The sequence below is a fragment of the Salmo trutta genome, chromosome 18 (genome assembly GCF_901001165.1).
Source record: "Salmo trutta chromosome 18, fSalTru1.1, whole genome shotgun sequence".
Taxonomy (NCBI): domain Eukaryota; kingdom Metazoa; phylum Chordata; class Actinopteri; order Salmoniformes; family Salmonidae; genus Salmo; species Salmo trutta.
Window position 1 is genome coordinate 7315713 of NC_042974.1, and position 26680 is coordinate 7342392.

At 49.7% G+C, this 26680-nt stretch overlaps 1 protein-coding gene and 2 long non-coding RNA genes across 6 annotated transcripts in view; all 3 read left to right on the forward strand.

Annotated features, from left to right (window-relative positions):
* The window catches only part of LOC115152802 (proteasome activator complex subunit 4B), a 100333-nt gene that overhangs the window by 55823 nt on the left and 17830 nt on the right, over positions 1 to 26680 (forward strand). For all 3 annotated transcript variants that reach the window (XM_029697613.1, XM_029697614.1, XM_029697616.1), the window contains 10 exons: positions 6187 to 6282; positions 10406 to 10537; positions 11908 to 12117; positions 12332 to 12468; positions 12704 to 12757; positions 14576 to 14705; positions 15120 to 15201; positions 16701 to 16924; positions 17248 to 17373; positions 22037 to 22189. In XM_029697613.1, the coding sequence (XP_029553473.1) occupies positions 6187 to 6282; positions 10406 to 10537; positions 11908 to 12117; positions 12332 to 12468; positions 12704 to 12757; positions 14576 to 14705; positions 15120 to 15201; positions 16701 to 16924; positions 17248 to 17373; positions 22037 to 22189 (1344 nt within the window). The remainder of the gene's footprint in view (positions 1 to 6186; positions 6283 to 10405; positions 10538 to 11907; positions 12118 to 12331; positions 12469 to 12703; positions 12758 to 14575; positions 14706 to 15119; positions 15202 to 16700; positions 16925 to 17247; positions 17374 to 22036; positions 22190 to 26680) is intronic.
* LOC115152803 (uncharacterized) lies at positions 22576 to 22844 on the forward strand. 2 transcript variants are annotated; one of them, XR_003867579.1, is made up of 2 exons: positions 22576 to 22655; positions 22692 to 22728. It is a non-coding gene; the product is annotated as an uncharacterized LOC115152803 (long non-coding RNA). The 2 variants fall into 2 exon arrangements; XR_003867580.1 differs by lacking the exon at positions 22692 to 22728 and adding an exon at positions 22806 to 22844 and having other exon boundaries at positions 22583 to 22655.
* LOC115152804 (uncharacterized) lies at positions 26205 to 26512 on the forward strand. The gene is made up of 2 exons (XR_003867581.1): positions 26205 to 26403; positions 26478 to 26512. It is a non-coding gene; the product is annotated as an uncharacterized LOC115152804 (long non-coding RNA).

Genomic DNA, 26680 nt, shown 5'->3' on the forward strand with positions numbered 1-26680 from the left:
TCTCGCTCTCGCTCTGTGTCTCGCTCTCGCTCTCGCTCTGTGTCTCGCTCTCGCTCTGTGTCTCGCTCTGTGTCTCGCTCTCGCTCTGTGTCTCGCTCTGTGTCTCGCTCTCGCTCTGTGTCTCGCTCTGTGTCTCGCTCTCGCTCTGTCTCGCTCTGTGTCTCGCTCTCGCTCTGTGTCTCGCTCTGTGTCTCGCTCTCGCTCTGTGTCTCGCTCTGTGTCTCGCTCTCGCTCTGTGTCTCGCTCTCGCTCTGTGTCTCGCTCTCGCTCTGTGTCTCGCTCTCGCTCTGTGTCTCGCTCTCGCTCTGTGTCTCGCTCTCGCTGTGTCTCGCTCTCGCTCTGTCTCGCTCTCGCTCTGTGTCTCGCTCTCGCTCTGTGTCTCGCTCTCGCTCTGTGTCTCGCTCTCGCTGTGTCTCGCTCTCGCTCTCGCTCTGTGTCGCTCTCGCTCTGTGTCTCGCTCTCGCTCTGTGTCTCGCTCTCGCTCTGTGTCTCGCTCTCGCTCTGTGTCTCGCTCTCGCTCTGTGTCTCGCTCTGTGTCTCGCTCTGTGTCTCGCTCTGTATCTCGCTCTGTGTCTCGCTCTCGCTCTGTGTCTCGCTCTCGCTCTGTGTCTCGCTCTCGCTCTGTGTCTCGCTCTCGCTCTGTGTCTCGCTCTGTGTCTCGCTCTGTGTCTCGCTCTGTGTCTCGCTCTCGCTCTGTGTCTCGCTCTGTCTCGCTCTCGCTCTGTGTCTCGCTCTGTCTCGCTCTGGTCTCGCTCTCGCTCTGTGTCTCGCTCTCGCTCTGTGTCTCGCTCTCGCTCTGTGTCTCGCTCTCGCTCTCGCTCTCGCTCTGTGTCTCGCTCTGTGTCTCGCTCTCGCTCTGTGTCTCGCTCTCGCTCTGTGTCTCGCTCTGTGTCTCGCTCTCGCTCTGTGTCTCGCTCTCGCTCTGTGTCTCGCTCTCGCTCTGTGTCTCGCTCGCTCTGTGTCTCGCTCTCGCTGTCTCTCGCTCTGTGTCTCGCTCTCGCTCTGTCTCTCGCTCTGTGTCTCGCTCTCGTTTCTCGCGCTGTCTCGCTCTGCTCGCTCTCGCTCTGTCTCTCGCTCTGTGTCTCGCTCTCGCTCTGTCTCTCGCTCTGTGTCTCGCTCTCGCTCTGTCTCTCGCTCTGTCTCGCTCTCGCTCTGTCTCTCGCTCTGTGTCTCGCTCTCGCTCTGTCTCTCGCTCTCGCTCTGTGTCTCGCTCTGTGTCTCGCTCTGTGTCTCGCTCTGTGTCTCGCTCTGTGTCTCGCTCTGTGTCTCGCTCTGTGTCTCGCTCTGTGTCTCGCTCTGTGTCTCGCTCTCGCTCTGTGTCTCGCTCTGTGTCTCGCTCTGTGTCTCGCTCTCGCTCTGTGTCTCGCTCTCGCTCTCGCTCTGTGTCTCGCTCTCGCTCTCGCTCTGTGTCTCGCTCTCGCTCTGTGTCTCGCTCTCGCTCTGTGTCTCGCTATCGCTCTGTGTCTCGCTCTGTGTCTCGCTCTGTGTCTCGCTCTGTGTCTCGCTCTGTGTCTCGCTCTCGCTCTGTGTCTCGCTCTCGCTCTGTGTCTCGCTCTGTGTCTCGCTCTCGCTCTGTGTCTCGCTCTGTGTCTCGCTCTGTGTCTCGCTCTGTGTCTCGCTCTCGCTCTGTGTCTCGCTCTGTGTCTCGCTCTCGCTCTGTGTCTCGCTCTGTCTCGCTCTCGCTCTGTGTCTCGCTCTGTGTCTCGCTCTGTGTCTCGCTCTGTGTCTCGCTCTGTGTCTCGCTCTGTGTCTCGCTCTGTGTCTCGCTCTCGCTCTCGCTCTCGCTCTGTGTCTCGCTCTCGCTCTGTGTCTCGCTCGCTCTGTGTCTCGCTCTCGCTCTGTGTCTCGCTCTCGCTCTCGCTCTCGCTCTGTGTCTCGCTCTCGCTCTCGCTCTGTGTCTCGCTCTGTGTCTCGCTCTGTGTCTCGCTCTGTGTCTCGCTCTGTGTCTCGCTCTGTGTCTCGCTCTCGCTCTGTGTCTCGCTCTCGCTCTGTGTCTCGCTCTGTGTCTCGCTCTCGCTCTGTGTCTCGCTCTCGCTCTGTGTCTCGCTCTGTGTCTCTCTCTCGCTCTCGCTCTCGCTCTCGCTCTGTGTCTCGCTCTCGCTCTCGCTCTCGCTCTGTGTCTCGCTCTCGCTCTGTGTCTCGCTCTCGCTCTGTGTCTCGCTCTCGCTCTGTGTCTCGCTCTCGCTCTGTGTCTCGCTCTGTGTCTCGCTCTCGCTCTGGTCTCGCTCTCGCTCTGTCTCTCGCTCTCGCTCTGTGTCTCGCTCTCGCTCTGTCTCTCGCTCTCGCTCTGTGTCTCGCTCTCGCTCTCTCTCGCTCTGTGTCTCGCTCTCGCTCTGTCTCTCGCTCTGTGTCTCGCTCTCGCTCTGTCTCTCGCTCTGTGTCTCGCTCTCGCTCTGTCTCTCGCTCTGTGTCTGTCTCTCGCTCTGTGTCTGTCTCTCGCTCTGTGTCTCGCTCTGTGTCTCGCTCTCGCTCTGTGTCTCGCTCTCGCTCTGTGTCTCGCTCTCGCTCTGTGTCTCGCTCTCGCTCTGTGTCTCGCTCTGTGTCTCGCTCTCGCTCTGTGTCTCGCTCTCGCTCTGTGTCTCGCTCTCGCTCTGTGTCTCGCTCTGTGTCTCGCTCTCGCTCTGTCTCTCGCTCTGTGTCTCGCTCTCGCTCTGTCTCTCGCTCTGTGTCTCGCTCTCGCTCTGTCTCGCTCTGTGTCTCGTTCTCGCTCTGTCTCTCGCTCTGTGTCTGTCTCTCGCTCTGTGTCTCGCTCTCGCTCTGTGTCTCGCTCTCGCTCTGTGTCTCGCTCTCGCTCTGTGTCTCGCTCTCGCTCTGTGTCTCGCTCTCGCTCTGTGTCTCGCTCTCGCTCTGTCTCTCGCTCTGTGTCTCGCTCTCGCTCTGTGTCTCGCTCTCGCTCTGTGTCTCGCTCTGGTCTCGCTCTGTGTCTCGCTCTGTGTCTCGCTCTGTGTCTCGCTCTGTGTCTCGCTCTGTGTCTCGCTCTGTGTCTCGCTCTGTGTCTCGCTCTGTGTCTCGCTCTGTGTCTCGCTCTGTGTCTCGCTCTGTGTCTCGCTCTGTGTCTCGCTCTCGCTCTGTGTCTCGCTCTCGCTCTGTGTCTCGCTCTCGCTCTGTGTCTCGCTCTCGCTCTGTGTCTCGCTCTCGCTCTGTGTCTCGCTCTCGCTCTGTGTCTCGCTCTCGCTCTGTGTCTCGCTCTCGCTCTGTGTCTCGCTCTCGCTCTGTGTCTCGCTCTCGCTCTGTGTCTCGCTCTCGCTCTGTGTCTCGCTCTCGCTCTGTGTCTCGCTCTCGCTCTGTGTCTCGCTCTCGCTCTGTGTCTCGCTCTCGCTCTGTGTCTCGCTCTCGCTCTGTGTCTGGCTCTCGCTCTGTGTCTGGCTCTCGCTCTGTGTCTCGCTCTCGCTCTGTGTCTCGCTCTTGCTCTCGCTCTCGCTCTCGCTCTGTGTCTCGCTCTCGCTCTGTGTCTTGTCTCGCTCTCGCTCTGTGTCTTGTCTCGCTCTCGCTCTGTGTCTTGTCTCGCTCTCGCTCTGTGTCTTGTCTCGCTCTCGCTCTGTGTCTTGTCTCGCTCTCGCTCTGTGTCTCGCTCTCGCTCTGTGTCTCGCTCTGTGTCTCGCTCTGTGTCTCGCTCTCGCTCTGTGTCTCGCTCTCGCTCTGTGTCTGGCTCTCGCTCTGTGTCTGGCTCTCGCTCTGTGTCTGGCTCTCGCTCTGTGTCTGGCTCTCGCTCTCGCTCTCGCTCTCGCTCTGTGTCTCGCTCTCGCTCTGTGTCTCGCTCTGTGTCTTGTCTCGCTCTCGCTCTGTGTCTTGTCTCGCTCTCGCTCTGTGTCTCGCTCTCGCTCTGTGTCTCGCTCTCGCTCTGTGTCTCGCTCTCGCTCTGTGTCTCGCTCTCGCTCTGTGTCTCGCTCTCGCTCTGTGTCTCGCTCTCGCTCTGTGTCTGTCTCTCGCTCTGTGTCTCGCTCTGTGTCTCGCTCTCGCTCTGTCTCTCGCTCTCGCTCTGTGTCTCTCGCTCTCGCTCTGTGTCTCTCGCTCTCGCTCTGTCTCTCTCGCTCTCGCTCTGTCTCTCTCGCTCTGTGTCTCTCGCTCTGTGTCTCTCGCTCTGTGTCTCTCGCTCTGTGTCTCTCGCTCTGTGTCTCTCGCTCTCGCTCTGTGTCTCGCTCTGTGTCTCGCTCTCGCTCTGTGTCTCGCTCTCGCTCTGTGTCTCGCTCTCGCTCTGTGTCTCGCTCTCGCTCTGGTCTCGCTCTGTTTGTCTCGCTCTCGCTCTGTGTCTCGCTCTCGCTGTTTGTCTCGCTCTCGCTCTGTGTCTCGCTCTCGCTCTGTGTCTCGCTCTCGCTCTGTGTCTCGCTCTCGCTCTGTGTCTCGCTCTCGCTCTGTGTCTCGCTCTCGCTCTGTGTCTCGCTCTGTGTCTCGCTCTCGCTCTGTGTCTCGCTCTCGCTCTGTGTCTCGCTCTGTGTCTCGCTCTCGCTCTGTGTCTCGCTCTCGCTCTGTGTCTCGCTCTCGCTCTGTGTCTCGCTCTCGCTCTGTGTCTCGTCTCGCTCTGTGTCTCGCTCTCGCTCTGTGTCTCGCTCCGCTCTGTGTCTCGCTCTCGCTCTGTGTCTCGCTCTCGCTCTGTGTCTCGCTCTCGCTCTGTGTCTCGCTCTCGCTCTGTGTCTCGCTCTCGCTCTCGCTCTGTGTCTCGCTCTCGCTCTGTGTCTCGCTCTCGCTCTGTGTCTCGCTCTCGCTCTGTGTCTCGCTCTCGCTCTGTGTCTCGCTCTCGCTCTGTGTCTCGCTCTCGCTCTCGCTCTGTGTCTGGCTCTCGCTCTCGCTCTGTGTCTGGCTCTCGCTCTGTCTCTCGCTCTCGCTCTGTCTCTCGCTCTCGCTCTGTCTCTCGCTCTCGCTCTGTCTCTCGCTCTGTGTCTCGCTCTGTGTCTCGCTCTGTGTCTCGCTCTGTGTCTCGCTCTGTGTCTCGCTCTGTGTCTCGCTCTCGCTCTGTGTCTCGCTCTCGCTCTGTGTCTCGCTCTCGCTCTGTGTCTCGCTCTCGCTCTGTGTCTGTCTCGCTCTGTCTCTCGCTCTGTCTCTCGCTCTGTGTCTCGCTCTGTGTCTGGCTCTCGCTCTGTCTCTCGCTCTGTCTCTCGCTCTGTCTCTCGCTCTGTGTCTCGCTCTGTGTCTCGCTCTGTCTTGCTCTCGCTCTGTCTCGCTCTGTGTCTCGCTCTCGCTCTGTGTCTCGCTCTCGCTCTGTGTCTCGCTCTCGCTCTGTGTCTCGCTCTCGCTCTGTGTCTGTCTATCTCTCTGTGTCTGTCTCTCGCTCTGTGTCTGTCTCTCGCTCTGTGTCTCGCTCTCGCTCTGTGTCTCGCTCTCGCTCTGTGTCTCGCTCTGTGTCTCGCTCTCGCTCTGTGTCTCGCTCTGTGTCTCGCTCTCGCTCTGTTTCTCGCTCTCGCTCTGTCTCTCGCTCTGTTTCTCGCTCTCGCTCTGTCTCTCGCTCTCGCTCTGTGTCTCGCTCTCGCTCTGTGTCTCGCTCTCGCTCTGTGTCTCGCTCTCGCTCTGTGTCTGTGTCTCGCTCTCGCTCTGTGTCTCGCTCTCGCTCTGTGTCTCTCGCTCTGTGTCTCTCGCTCTGTGTCTCTCGCTCTGTGTCTCTCGCTCTGTGTCTCTCGCTCTGTGTCTCTCGCTCTGTGTCTCTCGCTCTGTGTCTCTCGCTCTGTGTCTCTCGCTCTGTGTGTGTGCTGTCCATTCTCAAGTGCTGCAGGTTCTCAAGTGGTGCTGTCATGGAATAATCTGTCTGTTTCTATTACCCCTGGTAGTAACCCAGCTGCTGTTTAACTGTCATGTGTTTCTATTACCCCTGGTAGTAACCCAGCTGTTGTTTAACTGTCATGTGTTCTATTACCCCTGGTAGTAACCCAGCTGCTGTTTAACTGTCATGTGTTTCTATTACCCCTGGTAGTAACCCAGCTGCTGTTTAACTGTCATGTGTTTCTATTACCCCTGGTAGTAACCCAGCTGCTGTTTAACTGTCATGTGTTTCTATTACCCCTGGTAGTAACCCAGCTGTTGTTTAACTGTCATGTGTTTCTATTACCCCTGGTAGTAACCCAGCTGTTGTTTAACTGTCATGTGTTTCTATTACCCCTGGTAGTAACCCAGCTGCTGTTTAACTGTCATGTGTTTCTATTACCCCTGGTAGTAACCCAGCTGCTGTTTAACTGTCATGTGTTTTGTGTTGTCCAGCTTCGTAAGCTAACAGTGGAGGGGTGTGAGTACAGGAGTATCCACCAGGAACTGATGAGGGATCTGCTGAGGCTGTCCACCAGCACCTACAGTCAGGTTAGCCCAGTTCACTGCCACACACGTTTGTTTTAGTAGCTCCAGTAGGTAAATAAACCATTACTATGGTGAGAGAGACGTTTGATCAATCTGGGTTCTTCGGCTCTCTCCTCGCCACCTGGTCCTCTGTAGCTCAGTTGGTAGAGCATGGCTCTTCCCTGGATTAAAGTGTCTGCTAAATGCAGACCTGCCAACATGCATTTTGCATACCAACTACGCAATTCTCTGTCCATGTACGCAGGTACGAGATCCGAGTTAAAAGTACGCAGAAATGAATAGGTCCTGATTTGTATCTTTTTTTAAATACATTTTAATAAAAAATAAATCCACTGAGTAAATGTAACATCCTGATTCTCGAGCTGCAACACACAGACATGTACGGAGTTTGTGTCAACGGACATGGAGATGAATACATCATTATTGGACGTAGCTGCCCCGTGTCTGCCCCTCCCCGTTTGTTGTGATGCTGAGTTTGCCGACTCAGGTGTAGGTAAACACATGGCCAAATCCCTTTTGGACTCCGTGTGTTGTGGAAAGGTAAACACTAATTGTTTCAAGCTAACGTTAGCGAGCATAAGATGGACATTCAGTGGGCTCTAAAGTGCCAGCAGTTAATTTGCTAGTGAAAGAAATGAAATGCAAATATGAAAAATAACTTTTTGCATTTGTGCGAGTGTGATATACATTTAATTCTTTGTCCCATTTGTTGTATTTTCCACGTAACATTACGAGGATCACGCAACCTGATAGACTGTAACTGTAATTATTATCCACGTTACAAAAAGCATTACGGAAGTATAATAAAAAATACATCTAAACATCTTGGCATTAAATGGAGTTGAGAGTTTAGAAGACTGTCGATGAAGAATTAATAAGTGTCCGGTATTGGCTATGAGGCAATGCTTCTAAAATGCCTTGGCACTAGATTTGAGATTTTATCAGTTTCGAAAAATCTGAAATGATGTATGTGCTGCAAAGAAATACAATAGGCAGCTTTACATAGGCTGAAACACCAGACTCTTCTAGCGAACAGCGGTCAGATTCCCTTTGCGGTGGCCTACTGAACAGCGGTCAGATTCCCTTTGCGGTGGCCTACTGAACAGCGGTCAGATTCCCTTTGCGGTGGCCTACTGAACAGCGGTCAGATTCCCTTTGCGGTGGCCTACTGAACAGCGGTCAGATTCCCTTTGCGGTGGCCTACTGAACAGAGGTCAGATTCCCTTTGCGGTGGCCTACTGAACAGAGGTCAGATTCCCTTTGCGGTGGCCTACTGAACAGAGGTCAGATTCCCTTTGCGGTGGCCTACTGAACAGAGGTCAGATTCCCTTTGCGGTGGCCTACTGAACAGAGGTCAGATTCCCTTTGCGGTGGCCTACTGAACAGAGGTCAGATTCCCTTTGCGGTGGCCTACTGAACAGAGGTCAGATTCCCTTTGCGGTGGCCTACTGAACAGAGGTCAGATTCCCTTTGCGGTGGCCTACTGAACAGAGGTCAGATTCCCTTTGCGGTGGCCTACTGAACAGAGGTCAGATTCCCTTTGCGGTGGCCTACTGAACAGAGGTCAGATTCCCTTTGCGGTGGCCTACTGAACAGAGGTCAGATTCCCTTTGCGGTGGCCTACTGAACAGAGGTCAGATTCCCTTTGCGGTGGCCTACTGAACAGAGGTCAGATTCCCTTTGCGGTGGCCTACTGAACAGAGGTCAGATTCCCTTTGCGGTGGCCTACTGAACAGAGGTCAGATTCCCTTTGCGGTGGCCTACTGAACAGAGGTCAGATTCCCTTTGCGGTGGCCTACTGAACAGAGGTCAGATTCCCTTTGCGGTGGCCTACTGAACAGAGGTCAGATTCCCTTTGCGGTGGCCTACTGAACAGAGGTCAGATTCCCTTTGCGGTGGCCTACTGAACAGAGGTCAGATTCCCTTTGCGGTGGCCTACTGAACAGAGGTCAGATTCCCTTTGCGGTGGCCTACTGAACAGAGGTCAGATTCCCTTTGCGGTGGCCTACTGAACAGAGGTCAGATTCCCTTTGCGGTGGCCTACTGAACAGAGGTCAGATTCCCTTTGCGGTGGCCTACTGAACAGAGGTCAGATTCCCTTTGCGGTGGCCTACTGAACAGCGGTCAGATTCCCTTTGCGGTGGCCTACTGAACAGCGGTCAGATTCCCTTTGCGGTGGCCTACTGAACAGCGGTCAGATTCCCTTTGCGGTGGCCTACTGAACAGCGGTCAGATTCCCTTTGCGGTGGCCTACTGAACAGCGGTCAGATTCCCTTTGCGGTGGCCTACTGAACAGAGGTCAGATTCCCTTTGCGGTGGCCTACTGAACAGCGGTCAGATTCCCTTTGCGGTGGCCTACTTAAGCTTTGTGTAGCCAGTTTGCGGTCTGTGTCGATGCCATCATTTGTTTTTGTTTTTATGTTTTCAAAATGATTTTGCTTTTAGTGTTGATTAGGAACCGTGTCTAAAAGGCCAATACTTGTGAGCTGGCCCTAGTGATTGGCCCTGTTTGAGAGGTGACAAGCGTTTCTCTACTATGGAGACTAAACTTGGGGGCGTGTGCTAAGAAAAACGTTATAGATAATTATCTCCATTCTATACTGTACATGTAATGGAATAAACATAGACAGTCTGTGCTAATTCCACAAACAATATATTTATTTTATATGTTCTGTACTCGGTGTGAATCTTTTATATTTTGTAAATACCTTTTCAGAGGACTGAACTGAACCAGGTGTGATCCATAATGTTTGTCTAAGCACGTGCTCATGAAATAAATTAAGCATAGGTTCCATACAATTAACAAAATGAGCAGCTAATTTAGCAAATCATTGTTATTGCAGCCAGTTAGTACAGCTATGTGAGGAGACTGAGAGAAACAGACAGAGCAGCAGCAGTAGCCCCAACAATAAGCAGAGTACACGTGCCTCAGAAGTTCCCTCCTAGATACCAGGAGAAGTGGTCATGCTTGACGCAATCCAAGCTACCATATCATGCATTTTGTACTTTGTGCAAGTATGATGTTGGCATCAGTCATCAAGGAAGCTCAGGTAAGTGCTGACATTTAAAGATGCTAAATGATTTGATCCTATCATGGCCATGCTATATTATGTTTTTCAACATTTCGAAAGTAGGCCTTGAAATACATCTACAGGTACACCTCCAATTGAGTCAAATGATGTCAATCAGCCTATCAGAAGCTTCTAAAGCCATGGCATCATTTTCTGGAATTTCCCAAGCTGTTTAAAGGCACAGTCAACTACGTGTATGTAAACTTCTGACCCACTGGAATTGTGATACAGTGAATTATAAGTGAAATAATCTTGTCTGTAAACAATAGTTGGAAAAATTACTTGTCATGCACAAAGTAGATGTCCTAACTGACTTGCCAAAACTATAGTTTGTTAACAAGAAATGTGTGGAGTGGTTGAAAAACGAGTTTTAATGACTCCAACCTAAGTGTTTGTAAACTTCCAACTTCAACTGTACCAGGCAAATCTGTCTAGGAAAATGATTTCCTGAACATTTGAAGGTCTCCAGGAGATTTGTTCTCACCCACTGTTTCCTATCATAGCTTTTTGGTTTTTATTATGGGTAACATGTTTATTTGATACTGATGCTGTTCTTCAAACATTTGTTCTATATCAGAGTTAAAAAATAAATAATAGTGTATAAGACGTTTGTACATTTTGTACCTTAACAAATCATTTATTATTTGTTTAATAAAATAAAGCTCCAGAATAAAGTCCCTTTGGTTTCTTTCTAATTATATCTTGTTAGTGACTTTTACCATATGTGGAAATGGAATGCTGTCAAGAAAGTATTCCATCATTTTTATAGGCCTGATTTGGTACAATTCTATAATTGTGATCAGACTCACAAGCAGCGCATGCCATGCTCTTCTGGTACTCTAAAAAGTGGGACAGGGTTGGCAGGTCTGTAAATGGCATATATCATATATTGTACCTCAAAACATATTGGAGGAGAATTTTAACTCTGAACAATGGGTCTTCTCTGGTGTTTATTGAGGAAGTGGTGAGGAGAGAGGACGCAAGGAATCAAGGAAAATGTATTAAGAAAGAAACCCCATTTGAGTGTCTCTCTCCCCCCATGTGTGCTCCTCCAGGTGCGTAGCCGGGCTCAGAGTGTGCTGTTCACGGCTCTGGGAACCTACAACTTCTGCTGCAGGGACGTGATCCCTCGCGTGCTGGAGTTCCTGGAGCCAGACCGCTCCGATGTCACACAGCAGCAGTTCAAAGTAGGACTGTCTCTGTCCTGTCTCGCTCTCTGTCCTGTCTCGCTCTCTGTCCTGTCTCGCTCTCTGTCCTGTCTCGCTCTCTGTCCTGTCTCGCTCTCTGTCCTGTCTCGCTCTCTGTCCTGTCTCGCTCTCTGTCCTGTCTCGCTCTCTGTCCTGTCTCGCTCTCTGTCCTGTCTCTCCAATACTCTTATCTTATCCACACACACACATGGTCTAGGCTGGTTATTGCAAATTGATTGATCAATTAATTGATTAATTGTTGATTAATCGATTGAGTCATTTATTGATCAATCAGCTGACTAAATTATTGTTTGACTGACTGACTGAATGTTGTACAATGAACAAAAAATTTAAACGCAACATGTGAAGTGTTGTTTTCATGAGCTGCAATAAAAGATCCCAGAAATGTTCCATATGCACAAAAAGCTTATTTCTCTCAGATGTTGTGCAGAAATTTGTTTACATCCCTGTTAGTGAGCATTTTCCTTTTGTCAAGATAACACATCCACCTGACAGGTGTGGCATATCAAGAAGCTGATTAAACAGCATGATAATTACACAGCTGCACTTTGTGCTGGGATCAATAAAAGGCCATTGTAAAATGTGCAGTTCTCTCACACAGCACAATGCCACAGATGTCTCAAGTTTTGAGGGAGCGCACAATTGGCATGCTGACTGCAGAAATGTCCACCAGAGCTGTTGCCAGAGAATTGAATGTACATTTCTTTACCATAAGCCGCCTCTAACGTTGTTTTTGAGAATTTGTGAGTATGTGCAACCGGCTTCACAACCGCGGACCACGTGTATGGCGTCGTGTGGGCGAGCGGTTTGTTGACGTCAACGTTGTGAACAGAGTGCCCCCAGGCATAAGCTACGGACAACGAACACAATTGCATTTTATCAATGGCAATTTTAGATGTCTGACCAACAGATGCATATCTGTATTCCCAGTCATGTGACATCCATAGATTAGGGCCTAATTCATTTATTTCAAATGACTGATTTCCTTATAAATCTTTGAAATTGTTGCATGTTGCGTTTATATTTTTGTTCAGTATAAATGGAGAAAATTGAAAATAACTGAGCCCTCTTCCTTATATTTCCCCATCCTTCATTGTCTTCTTCATCCTTCCTCATCGCTCTCTCCTCTTGCTCTCTCCTCTTGCTCTCTCCTCTTGCTCTCTCCTCTTGCTCTCTCCTCTTGCTCTCTCCTCTTGCCCTCTCGCTCTCTCCCTCTCTGCTCTCTCCCTCTCGCTCTCTCCCTCTCGCTCTCTCCCTCTCGCTCTCTCCCTCTCGCTCTCTCCCTCTCGCTCTCTCCCTCTCGCTCTCTCCCTCTCGCTCTCTCCCTCTCCCGCTCTCGCTCTCTCTAGGGTGCCTTATACTGTCTCTTGGGGAACCACAGTGGGGTGTGCCTTGCTAACCTGCACGACTGGGACTGCATCACCCTGACCTGGCCTGCCATCGTCCGCTCAGGACTCAGCTCAGCTATGTCCCTGGAGAAGCCCTCCATCGTCCGCCTGTTCGACGACCTCGCTGACAAGATCCACCGCCAGTATGAGACCATCGGCATAGACTTCGCTGTAAGAGTCTCTTCCTGCCTTTCCATTGGTCAAAATTATCGTTACAACCATCTGGTTTTTAAGGACACCGTGTCAACTTGATCTGATTGTAAACTGAAAGTAATGACGTCGTGTCAACTTGATCTGAAAGTAATGACATCATTACTGCGCTCCAGACCTCGTCGTATATAACCTGTATAATAATATATGATTAAACCTCTGAACTGTAATGTAGATCCCATCAGAATGCCGTGCGGTGGCGGTGCAGCTCCAGACCTCTGGTGTTCCTCTGCCCCCGGAACCTGTCCCCTCAGACCAAGAAGAAGCAGAGGGCCTCAGGAAGCAGGTGGAGAAGAACTTAGACTCTGAACAGTGAGTACACATCTATTTTATATCAGACAGCAAGAAGAGTGCTGGACACTGCTAATGAATAAACACTACAATACTGTTGTTGGACTGTGCACAAAATCTTCAACTTGCATTTGTATTGGTGTATTATTATACTAGCAAAGGTCTACCAGTTCCCATTGTTAAACTAATCCCTCAGTTCTGTCTACAGTGTAATGTCCACACACTTTCCAAACTACTACTTTGCTGTCTCCCTCAGGAAATATGACAAGCTGGTTGGTGAACTTCTGGACCGCCTCAATGACAGAAACATGTAGGTTAACATCATCCCAATGACAGAAACATGTATATTCACCTCGTTTCAATGACAGTTTATATGTAGGTTCACCTCATCCCAATGACTGAAACATGTAGGTTCACCTCATCCCAATGACTGAAACATGTAGGTTCACCTCGTTTCAATGACAGTTTATATGTAGGTTCACCTCATCCCAATGACTGAAACATGTAGGTTCACCTCGTTTCAATGACTGAAACATGTAGGTTCACCTCGTTTCAATGACTGAAACATGTAGGTTCACCTCGTTTCAATGACTGAAACATGTAGGTTCACCTCGTTTCAATGACTGAAACATGTAGGTTCACCTCGTTTCAATGACTGAAACATGTAGGTTCACCTCGTTTCAATGACTGAAACATGTAGGTTCACCTCGTTTCAATGACTGAAACATGTAGGTTCACCTCGTTTCAATGACTGAAACATGTAGGTTCACCTCGTTTCAATGACTGAAACATGTAGGTTCACCTCGTTTCAAAGACTGAAACATGTAGGTTCACCTCGTTTCAATGACTGAAACATGTAGGTTCACCTCGTCCCTATGACTGAAACGTGTAGGTTCGCCTCGTCTCGATGACTGAAACGTGTAGGTTCGCCTCGTTTCGATGACTGAAACGTGTACGTTCGCCTCGTTTCGATGACTGAAACGTGTAGGTTCGCCTCGTTTCGATGACTGAAACGTGTAGGTTCGCCTCGTTTCGATGACTGAAACGTGTAGGTTCGCCTCGTTTCGATGACTGAAACGTGTAGCTTCGCCTCGTCTCTGACTGAAGCGTGTAGCTTCGCCTCGTCTCTGACTGAAGCGTGTAGCTTCGCCTCGTCTCTCTGACTGAAGCGTGTAGCTTCGCCTCGTCTCTATGACTGAAGCGTGTAGCTTCGCCTCTTCTCTATGACTGAAGCGTGTAGCTTCGCCTCTTCTCTATGACTGAAGCGTGTAGCTTTGCCTCGCCTCGTCTCTATGACTGAAGCGTGTAGCTTTGCCTCGCCTCGTCTCTATGACTGAAGCGTGTAGCTTTGCCTCGCCTCGTCTCTGACTGAAGCGTGTAGCTTTGCCTCGCCTCGTCTCTGACTGAAGCGTGTAGCTTTGCCTCGCCTCGTCTCTGACTGAAGCGTGTAGCTTTGCCTCGCCTCGTCTCTGACTGAAGCGTGTAGCTTTGCCTCGCCTCGTCTCTGACTGAAGCGTGTAGCTTCGCCTCGTCTCTGACTGAAGCGTGTAGCTTCGCCTCGTCTCTGACTGAAGCGTGTAGCTTCGCCTCGTCTCTGACTGAAGCGTGTAGCTTCGCCTCGTCTCTGACTGAAGCGTGTAGCTTCGCCTCGTCTCTGACTGAAGCGTGTAGCTTCGCCTCGTCTCTGACTGAAGCGTGTAGCTTCGCCTCGTCTCTGACTGAAGCGTGTAGCTTCGCCTCGTCTCTGACTGAAGCGTGTAGCTTCGCCTCGCCTCTGACTGAAGCGTGTAGCTTCGCCTCGCCTCTGACTGAAGCGTGTAGCTTCGCCTCGCCTCTGACTGAAGCGTGTAGCTTCGCCTCGCCTCGTCTCTGACTGAAGCGTGTAGCTTCGCCTCGTCTCTGACTGAAGCGTGTAGCCTCGTCTCTGACTGAAGCGTGTAGCTTCGCCTCGTCTCGATGACAGACGTTATAATATGTGAATCCTGTCGGCTCTATTTCTTAAATTTCTATCTGCAACATTTAACATTCCACTAAATACCAAAATGTCTGTTGTTATTGGACGACTTCAGGCAGTACCTCTGTTTCAAAAAGTTTTACTCCTCCTGAACACACCTGCTTTATGTTGCAGGCCCTGGAAGTTTGAGCACATTGCCATTGGCTTCATGTCTCTGTTACTGAGGGACGACCACCCCCTCCCCTCCCCCGCTGTCCTTTTCTTCGTCAAGAGCCTCAACCATGACTCCCTCCTGGTCCGCAAGGTGGGCACTGCCACAGCAACCACTCTGTCCATACACTCTGTCCATACACTCTGTCCATACACTCTGTCCATACACTCTGTCCATACACTCTGTCCATACACTCTGTCCATACACTCTGTCCATACACTCTGTCCATACACTCTGTCCATACACTCTGTCCATACACTCTGTCCATACACTCTGTCCATACACTCTGTCCATACACGCGTAGAATCACTCAGACACCCAGTCATGCGTTCAGTTTCATTCACTAGATTGAGATAAACTAAAAGAGATTTCTTCAAGATGGCAGCAGTCAAAAAAGTTTCACACAAGTGTATTTATCTTCATACATGCATTCATATTCTCATCTCATCATTATGGTATTTCATTGTAAGAGAAACATCTTTATACATTTATTTATTTCCCCACTAGGTGGCGATAGCAGCCGTGGCAGGGATCATGAAGCAACTCAAGAGGCCACACAAAAAAGTACCAGTCAGCCCCAACACGCTCTGTAAGTAACCTGCACTTTGTCTCCTCACCAGTCCTTTTACCTGGGTTTAAGTAATATTTGTTTCAAGCTGTGGTGATTGTGTTTTCTCTGGCGCTGTGGAACCAAAGGAATAGTCACAAAATTGCAAACCTTGTCCACCTGGCACTCCAGGCAGGCTCAATCAAAGCATTTGAAAGAAAACAAATACTATTTGACCCCAGGTCTGATTTAAAACAGCAGGGTTCGCACAAGGTGCTTAAAGTACTTGAATTTTGTTGGTACTTGAAAAGTACTTGAATTAAAATGAGGTGAGAACAGATCATTTTAAAATATATTTATGAAAAATATTAGAAAAATGTATTGGTCTTGCAAATTCATTTCCAGGCAGACTACCGAGTTTTTTATTTCCCCACGTGTTTGGCGCTGTGTTTGCCAGGCGGGCTTGCTCATCCCACCCACAATGCCACTCAGCCAGGCAGGTACAGAACTGACTGATTAGGCGCCGACAAACGTCACATTGACAGCTAAAATGGCAAATGTAGATTCAATCCTTCCTTTTGTGCGTATGAAACAATGCTGGGATCTTTTATTTCAGCTCATGAAACATTGGACCAACACTTTATATGTTGTGTTGGTATTTCTGTTCGGTGTAGTTTACTCACCTTTTTTTACCACTACATCACTGGACCCCACCAACCCACTCCTTGTAAGGTGCAAAAGATTTGTCAAACTTTGACATTGGGTGAATCGGCCCTGAAGAGCCACATGAAGGGGGATGACAACGCGTCATTCTGCGCTGGTGCCTGTTCAACATTGTGACCTTTTCCACTGCAACAACCTCAAGAGCTTCACGGGGCCCGTTCTGCTTTATCAAGTGGCAGCCGTGCTCCTGCCATTCTGGTTGTCATTCATGTGCCGTTTTCTTCACACAGCCCACCTGCTCTTCTCCTGACCGACGACACTAAAGCTGCTAGTCTAAAGCAAGAAGCTTTTTTGTAGCTTTTAAGTAATAGATTCCCAAATGCCGAATAAAAGCACAGTCATTAAGCTGGAATTGTGTAGTAATGTAAATAGGAAATGTGTTCACCAGTAGGCATATCCCAAAACTATGCTCATCACTACTCAAATTAAATCATCATTAGTGCTGACTTACCACTCATGTATGTAGTAAGTGAAACAACGTATTATTGCGTAGAACTTGTTAGGTAGTTTTGAGGTTGTTGCAATATACTGCCATCTGGTGGCGACTAGAAACAATCACATAATATGAACTACTACAAATTGATGATCCTAAAGATAAATATTAGTGCTTTAAAAAGTACTTAAGTCCTTGAATTTGACTTGCCACTGCTTGTGAGAACCCTGTAACAGATACATACAGCTTATCTCACCACCTCTCCCTCTCTACCAAGTGGTCTGATTGCAGGGGACAGGCCTGATAACCAGTGGCTCCAGTATAACAGTAACCTTATGGTCATCTCTTCCCTCTCTCCTTCCTCCTCCTCTTCCCTCTCCACCAGGTGGTATGAAAGAGCTGGCTGGTCTGATAGCAGGAGACAGGCCTGATAACCAGTGGCTCCAGTATAACAGTAGCAGTCTGCCTCGTACCCAGCAGGACTGGGAAGGCTGTACGTTTGTAGAGAAGACCCACTGGGGATACTTCAGCTGGCCACAGAAACTCATGATGTACGCTCCTTCTGAGGAGCAGCCCAAACAAGGACTGACCAGGGAGGAGATGACAGAGGTGAGGAGATGACACGCGCACACACACAATGGCCACAGTCCGATGCTCTACCCTTGTCCCGAAGTGTGCACTCCTACACTCCCCCTCATGGATGTAAGATGAATTTATTAGTGTAAGGAATATGGTGGTAACTCCCTCCAGCCATGCACGCTTCCAATGCTTTTGAAATGCATGAGCGGGAGTGATAACTGCACACTTCTGGCTGAAGGGTAGAGAATCAGAATGCGTTCTCTCACTCTTGGAAAATGTATTTAACATCCTCTGCTGTAAAAGGTGATATCTCAGGTCCACTGTTATAACTGTTTTGTTTCTTCCCTCTCCAGCGAGAGCAGATAATCTACGACCACTTCTCAGACCCAGGGTTCATCAACCAGCTGATTGAGTTCCTCTCTCTGGAGGACCGCAAGGGCAAGGACAAGTTCAGTCCCCGCAGGTTCTGCCTTTTCAAGGTGAGGGAGACACAGATCAGGATTTAAGACTCACCCAATCTCAAAGGTCTTTCCTGATCCCTCACTAATACCTTGTTCTCTCTTCAAATGGTCTCCTTGCTTCCCTCTGACTTTTTCAAAAGTAGACTGGGTGAGCATGAAAGATGGAAGCTACGTAAACGAGGGAAGACTTCTGAGGATTAACCTAGACAGTTTTTGGAGGCTAAGAATAGGGTTGGAATGGTGCTGCAATGGACAGCTGTCGCTTTACAGGCTCCTGACCAAGTCTGCTATTTTGGGTGTTTTTCTATTTTTCACTGATCTTAACTTTATTTTTACATAATGTTTCTGACCAAAAATAACTTCTGGACATCAGAACAGCGATTTAGATCAAGATTTCTACTTCAACGAGTCGGTGGCGCAGGACCACCGACACTCGGAACAGAAAGAGACGGCGTAAGAGAGGCCGATCTGTGGGCACCCTGACGAAACTACGTCGGCGACTAGATAAACCGCCTATACACTCCGTTCTATTGGCGAATGTACAATCACAGGAGAACAAACTGGACAAGCTCCATTCGAGACTATCCTATCAACGGGACCTGAAGAACTGTAATGTCCTTTGTTTCACGGAGTCTTGGCTGAACAAGGACAGGGAGCAGCTTTTTAAAAATGTATCTGACATAACGGGGGGTGGTGTGTGTCTCTTTGTTAACATTAGCTGGTGCGCGATCTCTATTATTAAGGAAGTCTCGAGGTTCTGCTCGCTAGAATACCTTAATACCTTAGATGTAGACCATAGTTTTTACCAAAATAGTTTAAAAAAACTGTTTTGTAGCTGTCTATTTACCACAACAAACCAAGACTACACACCATGAGCTGTATAAGGCCATAAGCAAACAAGAAAATGCTCATCTAGAGGCGGCGCTCTGATTGGCCTGTGATTTTAATGTGGGGAAATTGAACTCCGTCTTACTACCAGCATGTCACTTGTGCAACTAGATGAAAATAAACTGTAGATCACCTTTACTCCACACACAGAGACGCGTACAAAGCTCTCCCTCGCCCTCCATTTGGTAAATCCGACCACAACTCTATCCTCCTGATTCCTGCTTACAAGCAAAAACTCAAACAGGAAGTACCAGTGACGCGACCAATACGGAACTGGTCCGATGAAGCGGATACTAAGCTACAGGACTGTTTCACTAGAACAGACTAGAATATGTTCTGGGATTCATCCGATGGCATTGAGGAGTTAACCACATCAGTCACCAGCTTTATTAATAAGTGCATCTATGACATCGTCCCCACAGTGAACGTACGTCCATATCCCAACCAGAAGCCATGGATTACAGGCAACATCCGCACTGAGGTAAAGGCTAGAGCCGCCGCTTTCAAGAAGTGGGACACTAATCCGGAGATGCCGTAGCAGTGGTTCATATGTTTGTCTTTGTCTTATCCCGTGAAAATAGCAGTTTTTTAAATTCTTTTCTCGTATACATTTAATCTCACTTTCTATCTACAAACTAAATATACTTTCCTGCAACCCGCCTCACCCAATGTGGTATGGATCTGCTATTTTTATTCCTTTTAACTGGAACCTGCGCCAGGAGATAGCCAGCTAACTAGCTACTAGTCTTTGTTAGCCACGGCTAGCGGTCTTCACCTTTTAGCTCGGACACCGCCAGCTTTAGCTCGGACAATACATGCCAGTCTGCACAGCGCGATATCAACCCAGAGAATATCAGACTGCTTCCCCCTACCACATCACCGGATTCCTGCCGCTCTGGATAAAAGGGTCCAGGATCATTGCAGCTAGCTAACTGCTACCAAGTGGCTACTGTTAGCTAATGCCTCTGTCCCGAAGCAAGCACCAGTTAGCCTTGAGCTAGGCCCATATACCAGCTAATTCTAGGGCTACAATACCTCATTTGCCAATTGGCCTGGACCCTTTGTTGTCGACGCGGAGACCCACCGCTCTATCACGACTGGTCTGCCAAAGTGGTCGCACCGGGCTTTTCCGTTGCAATGTCGCCGAAGACCCATCTTCCCCCGGCCCGCTAGCTTTCTAAGCGCCGTGTCTCCCACTCGCCTAGCGTAGTACTGACTACTGAACGGCTTCTTGACTCACCTATTGCTGTTCTTTAGACCCTATGATTACTCGGCTACACAGCTGATGCCCCCTGGACTGTTTCAATAACACGGTACCTAATTTTGTTTATCTGTTGGCCCCAGCCTCAAACTCAGGTCCTGTATGTTCCTAACTGACCCGCTCTGCCCATTCATCATTTACCCGTTGTCTTAGCTCTCCCGATAAACACCTGTGACTGCTTTACGCCTCTCTCTGTCAATATGCCTTGTCTACTGCTGTATTGGCTAATCCTTATTGTTTTATTTCACTGTAGAGCCTTCAGTCCCGCTCACCTTGCCTTAGATAGCTTTTTGTCCCACCCCCCCACACGTGCGGAGACGAAACCTCTCTCATCGTCACTCAACGCTTAGGTTTACTACCTCCACTGTACTCACATCCTACCGTACCCTTATCTGTACATTATGCCTTGAATCTATTCTACCACGCCCAGAAATCTGCTCCGTTTATTCTCTGTTCCCAACGCACTAGACGACCAGTTCTTATAGCCTTTAGCCATACCCTTATCCTAACCCTCCTCTGTTCCTCTGGTGATGTAGAGGTTAACCCAGGCACTGTAGACCCCAGTACCACACCTATTCCCCAGGCGCTATCATTTGTTGACTTCTGTAACCGTAAAAGCCTTGTTTTTATGCATGTTAACATCAGAAGCCTCCTCCCTAAGTTTGTTTTATTCACTGCTTTAGCACACTCTGCCAACCCTGATGTCCTAGCTGTGTCTGAATCGTGGCTTAAGGCCACCAAAAATTCTGAAATTGTCATCCTCAACTACAATATTTTCCGCCAAGATAGAACTGCCAAAGGGGGCGGGGTCGCAATTTACTGCAGAGACAGTCTGCAGAGTTCTGTAATGGGTCCGTGGTCAAACGACCACCCCTCATCACTGTCAAATGCTCCCTAAAACACTTCGGGTAGCAGGCCTTTCTAATCGACCTGGCCTGGGTATCCTGGAAGGATACTGACCTCATCCCGTCAGTAGAGGATGCCTGGTTATTCTTTAAATGTGATTTCCTCATCTTAAATAAGCATGTCCCATTCAAAAAAATGTAGAACTAAGAACAGATACAGCCCTTGGTTCACTCCAGACTTGACTGCCCATGACCAGCAGAAAAACATCCTGTGGCATACTGCATTAACATCGAATAGCTCCCGTGATATGCAACTTTTCAGGGAAGTTAGGAACCAATATACACAGTCAGTTAGGAAAGCTAAGGCAAGCTAACGCAAATTTTTCAAAGAAATTTGCATCCTGTAGCACAAATTCCCAAAAGTTTTGGGACACTGTAAAGTCCATGGAGAATAAGAGCACCACCTCCCAGCTGCCTACTGCACTGAGGCTAGGAAACACTGTCACCGCCGATAATTCCACGATAATCAAGAATTTCAAAAAGCATTTTTCTACGGCTGGCCTTGCTTCCACCTGGCTACCCCAACCCCGGCCAACAGCTCTGCACCCCCCGCAGCAACTTGCCCAAGCCCCCCTCCCCCGCTTCTCCTTCACTCAAATCCAGATAGCTGATGTTCTGAAAGAGCTGCAACATCTGGACCCCTACAAATCAGCTGGGCTAGACAATCTGGACCCTCTCTTTCTAAAATGATCCGCCGCAATTGTTGCAACCCCTATTGCTAACCTGTTTCAACCTCTTTCTTATCGTCTGCGTTCCCTAAAGATTGGAAAGCTGCCGCGGTCATCCCCCTCTTCAAATGGGGAGACACTAGAGAGACACACAGTTTTTCCTAGGTAAAGCCCCGTCTTATCTCAGCTGACTGGTCACCATAGCAACACCCACCCGTAGCACGCGCGCCAGCAGGTATATTTCACTGGTCAACTCCAAAGCCAACTCCTCCTTTGGCCGCCTTTTCTTCCAATTCTCTGCTGCCAATGACTGGAACGAATTGCAAAAATCACTGAAGCTGGAGACTCATATCTCCCTCACTAGCTTTAAGCACCAGCTGTCAGAGCAGCTCACCGATCACTGCACCTGTACACTACCCATCTGTAAATAGCACACCCAACTACCTCATTCCCCAAATTATTTATTTTTGCTCTTTTTGCACCCCAGTATCTCTACTTGCACATCATCATCTGTACATCTATCATTCCAGTGTTAATGCAAATTGTAATAATTTCGCCACTCTGGACTATTTATTGCCTTACCGCCCTAATCTTACTACATTTGCACACACTGTATATAGATTTTTCTATTGTGTTTTCTTTCAATTGTGTTATTGACTGTACGTTTGTTTATCCCATGTGTTAATATTAATAATAAATTGCCGTGTTATTACCTCATACATGTGCACATCAACTTAGTACTGGTACTCCCTGTATATAGACAAGTTATTACCTCGTACACCTGCACATTGACTCTGTACTGGTAACTCAAAATCCCCAGTTTTTTAGAAAACACGTCTGGAAGTTTCCCGGAATAAGCAGGAAATCCAGAATCCTCCAACCAGGATTTCTGATATGGCAACCCTAGTTAAGAATCAGGCTTCCCTAACTCTGTTTTACTCCTCTCCTCTATCCCTCAGGGTCTGTTCCGGAACTTCAACGATGCCTTCCTTCCCCTGTTGAAACCACACATGGAGCGTCTGGTGGCCGACACACACGAGAGCAAACAGCGTTGTGTAGCAGAGATCACCTCTGGACTGATCAGAGGCAGCAAGCACTGGAGCTATGGCAAGGTAGGGGAGAGGAAGGAACACTCTGGAGCTATGGAAAGGTAGGGGAGAGGAAGGAACACACTCTGGAGCTATGGAAAGGTAGGGGAGAGGAAGGAACACTCTGGAGCTATGGAAAGGTAGGGGAGAGGAAGGAACACACTCTGGAGCTATGGAAAGGTAGGGGAGAGGAAGGAACACTCTGGAGCTATGGAAAGGTAGGGGAGAGGAAGGAACACACTCTGGAGCTATGGAAAGGTAGGGGAGAGGAAGGAACACACACTGAAGCTTTGGAAAGGTAGGGGAGAGGAAGGAACACACTCTGGAGCTATGGAAAGGTAGGGGAGAGGAAGGAACACACTCTGGAGCTATGGAAAGGTAGGGGAGAGGAAGGAACACTGGAGCTTTGGAAAGGTAGGGGAGAGGAAGGAACACACTGGAGCTATGGAAAGGTAGGGGAGAGGAAGGAACACACTGGAGCTATGGAAAGGTAGTGGAGAGGAAGGAACACTGGAGCTTTGGAAAGGTAGGGGAGAGGAAGGAACACACTGGAGCTATGGAAAGGTAGGGGAGAGGAAGGAACACACTGGAGCTATGGAAAGGTAGTGGAGAGGAAGGAACACACTGGAGCTATGGAAAGGTAGGGGAGAGGAAGGAACACACTCTGGAGCTATGGAAAGGTAGGGGAGAGGAAGGAACACACTCTGGAGCTATGGAAAGGTAGGGGAGAGGAAGGAACACTGGAGCTTTGGAAAGGTAGGGGAGAGGAAGGAACACACTGGAGCTATGGAAAGGTAGGGGAGAGGAAGGAACACACTGGAGCTATGGAAAGGTAGGGGAGAGGAAGGAACACACTGAAGCTATGGAAAGGTAGGGGAGAGGAAGGAACACACTGAAGCTATGGAAAGGTAGGGGAGAGGAAGGAACACACTGGAGCTATGGAAAGGTAGGGGAGAAGAAGGAACACACTGGAGCTATGGAAAGGTAGGGGAGAGGAAGGAACACACTCTGGAGCTATGGAAAGGTAGGGGAGAGGAAGGAACACACTCTGGAGCTATGGAAAGGTAGGGGAGAGGAAGGAACACACTGGAGCTATGGAAAGGTAGGGGAGAGGAAGGAACACACTCTGGAGCTATGGAAAGGTAGGGGAGAGGAAGGAACACACTGAAGCTATGGAAAGGTAGTGGAGAGGAAGGAACACACTGGAGCTATGGAAAGGTAGGGGAGAGGAAGGAACACACTGGAGCTATGGAAAGGTAGGGGAGAGGAAGGAACACACTGGAGCTATGGAAAGGTAGGGGAGAGGAAGGATCACACTGGAGCTATGGAAAGGTAGGGGAGAGGAAGGAACACACTGGAGCTATGGAAAGGTAGGGGAGAGGAAGGAACACACTGGAGCTATGGAAAGGTAGGGGAGAGGAAGGAACACACTGGAGCTATGGAAAGGTAGGGGAGAGGAAGGAACACACTGGAGCTATGGAAAGGTAGGGGAGAGGAAGGAACACACTGGAGCTATGGAAAGGTAGGGGAGAGGAAGGAACACACTGAAGCTATGGAAAGGTAGGGGAGAGGAAGGAACACACTGAAGCTATGGAAAGGTAGGGGAGAGGAAGGAACACACTGGAGCTATGGAAAGGTAGGGGAGAGGAAGGAACACACTCTGGAGCTATGGAAAGGTAGGGGAGAAGAAGGAACACACTGGAGCTATGGAAAGGTAGGGGAGAGGAAGGAACACACTCTGGAGCTATGGAAAGGTAGGGGAGAGGAAGGAACACACTCTGGAGCTATGGAAAGGTAGGGGAGAGGAAGGAACACTGGAGCTATGGAAAGGTAGGGGAGAGGAAGGAACACACTGGAGCTATGGAAAGGTAGGGGAGAGGAAGGAACACACTGGAGCTATGGAAAGGTAGGGGAGAGGAAGGAACACACTGGAGCTATGGAAAGGTAGGGGAGAGGAAGGAACACACTGAAGCTATGGAAAGGTAGGGGAGAGGAAGGAACACACTGGAGCTATGGAAAGGTAGGGGAGAGGAAGGAACACACTGGAGCTATGGAAAGGTAGGGGAGAGGAAGGAACACACTCTGGAGCTATGGAAAGGTAGGGGAGAGGAAGGAACACACTGGAGCTATGGAAAGGTAGGGGAGAGGAAGGAACACACTGAAGCTATGGAAAGGTAGGGGAGAGGAAGGAACACACTGGAGCTATGGAAAGGTAGGGGAGAAGAAGGAATACACTGGAGCTATGGAAAGGTAGGGGAGAGGAAGGAACACTCTGGAGCTATGGAAAGGTAGAGGAGAGGAAGGAACACTCTGGAGCTATGGAAAGGTAGGGGAGAGGAAGGAACACTCTGGAGCTATGGAAAGGTAGGGGAGAGGAAGGAACACTGGAGCTTTGGAAAGGTAGAGGAGAGGAAGGAACACACTCTGGAGCTATGGAAAGGTAGAGGAGAGGAAGGAACACACTCTGGAGCTATGGAAAGGTAGAGGAGAGGAAGGAACACACTCTGGAGCTATGGAAAGGTAGGGGAGAGGAAGGAACACACTCTGCAGCTATGGAAAGGTAGAGGAGAGGAAGGAACACACTCTGGAGCTATGGAAAGGTAGAGGAGAGGAAGGAACACACTCTGGAGCTATGGAAAGGTAGGGGAGAGGAAGGAACACACTCTGGAGCTATGGAAAGGTAGGGGAGAGGAAGGAACACTGGAGCTTTGGAAAGGTAGAGGAGAGGAAGGAACACACTCTGGAGCTATGGAAAGGTAGAGGAGAGGAAGGAACACACTCTGGAGCTATGGAAAGGTAGAGGAGAGGAAGGAACACACTCTGGAGCTATGGAAAGGTAGGGGAGAGGAAGGAACACACTCTGCAGCTATGGAAAGGTAGAGGAGAGGAAGGAACACACTCTGGAGCTATGGAAAGGTAGAGGAGAGGAAGGAACACACTCTGGAGCTATGGAAAGGTAGGGGAGAGGAAGGAACACACTCTGGAGCTATGGAAAGGTAGGGGAGAGGAAGGAACACACTCTGGAGCTATGGAAAGGTAGGGGAGAGGAAGGAACACACTCTGGAGCTATGGAAAGGTAGGGGAGAGGAAGGAACACACTGGAGCTATGGAAAGGTAGGGGAGAGGAAGGAACACACTGGAGCTATGGAAAGGTAGGGGAGAGGAAGGAACACACTGAAGCTATGGAAAGGTAGGGGAGAGGAAGGAACACACTGGAGCTATGGAAAGGTAGGGGAGAGGAAGGAACACACTGGAGCTATGGAAAGGTAGGGGAGAGGAAGGAACACACTCTGGAGCTATGGAAAGGTAGGGGAGAGGAAGGAACACACTGGAGCTATGGAAAGGTAGGGGAGAGGAAGGAACACACTGAAGCTATGGAAAGGTAGGGGAGAGGAAGGAACACACTGGAGCTATGGAAAGGTAGGGGAGAAGAAGGAATACACTGGAGCTATGGAAAGGTAGGGGAGAGGAAGGAACACTCTGGAGCTATGGAAAGGTAGAGGAGAGGAAGGAACACTCTGGAGCTATGGAAAGGTAGGGGAGAGGAAGGAACACTCTGGAGCTATGGAAAGGTAGGGGAGAGGAAGGAACACTGGAGCTTTGGAAAGGTAGAGGAGAGGAAGGAACACACTCTGGAGCTATGGAAAGGTAGAGGAGAGGAAGGAACACACTCTGGAGCTATGGAAAGGTAGAGGAGAGGAAGGAACACACTCTGGAGCTATGGAAAGGTAGGGGAGAGGAAGGAACACACTCTGCAGCTATGGAAAGGTAGAGGAGAGGAAGGAACACACTCTGGAGCTATGGAAAGGTAGGGGAGAGGAAGGAACACACTCTGCAGCTATGGAAAGGTAGAGGAGAGGAAGGAACACACTCTGGAGCTATGGAAAGGTAGAGGAGAGGAAGGAACACACTCTGGAGCTATGGAAAGGTAGTGGAGAGGAAGGAACACACTGGAGCTATGGAAAGGTAGGGGAGAGGAAGGATCACACTGGAGCTATGGAAAGGTAGGGGAGAGGAAGGAACACACACTGGAGCTATGGAAAGGTAGGGGAGAGGAAGGAACACTCTGGAGCTATGGAAAGGTAGGGGAGAGGAAGGAACACTCTGGAGCTATGGAAAGGTAGGGGAGAGGAAGGAACACACTGGAGCTATGGAACGGTAGGGGAGAAGAAGGAACACACTCTGGAGCTATGGAAAGGTAGGGGAGAGGAAGGAACACACTCTGGATCTATGGAAAGGTAGGGGAGAAGAAGGAACACTGGAGCTATGGAAAGGTAGGGGAGAGGAAGGAACACACTGGAGCTATGGAAAGGTAGGGGAGAGGAAGGAACACACTCTGGAGCTATGGAAAGGTAGGGGAGAGGAAGGAACACACTGGAGCTATGGAAAGGTAGGGGAGAGGAAGGAACACACTGGAGCTATGGAAAGGTAGAGGAGAGGAAGGAACACACTGGAGCTATGGAAAGGTAGGGGAGAGGAAGGAACACACACTGGAGCTATGGAAAGGTAGTGGAG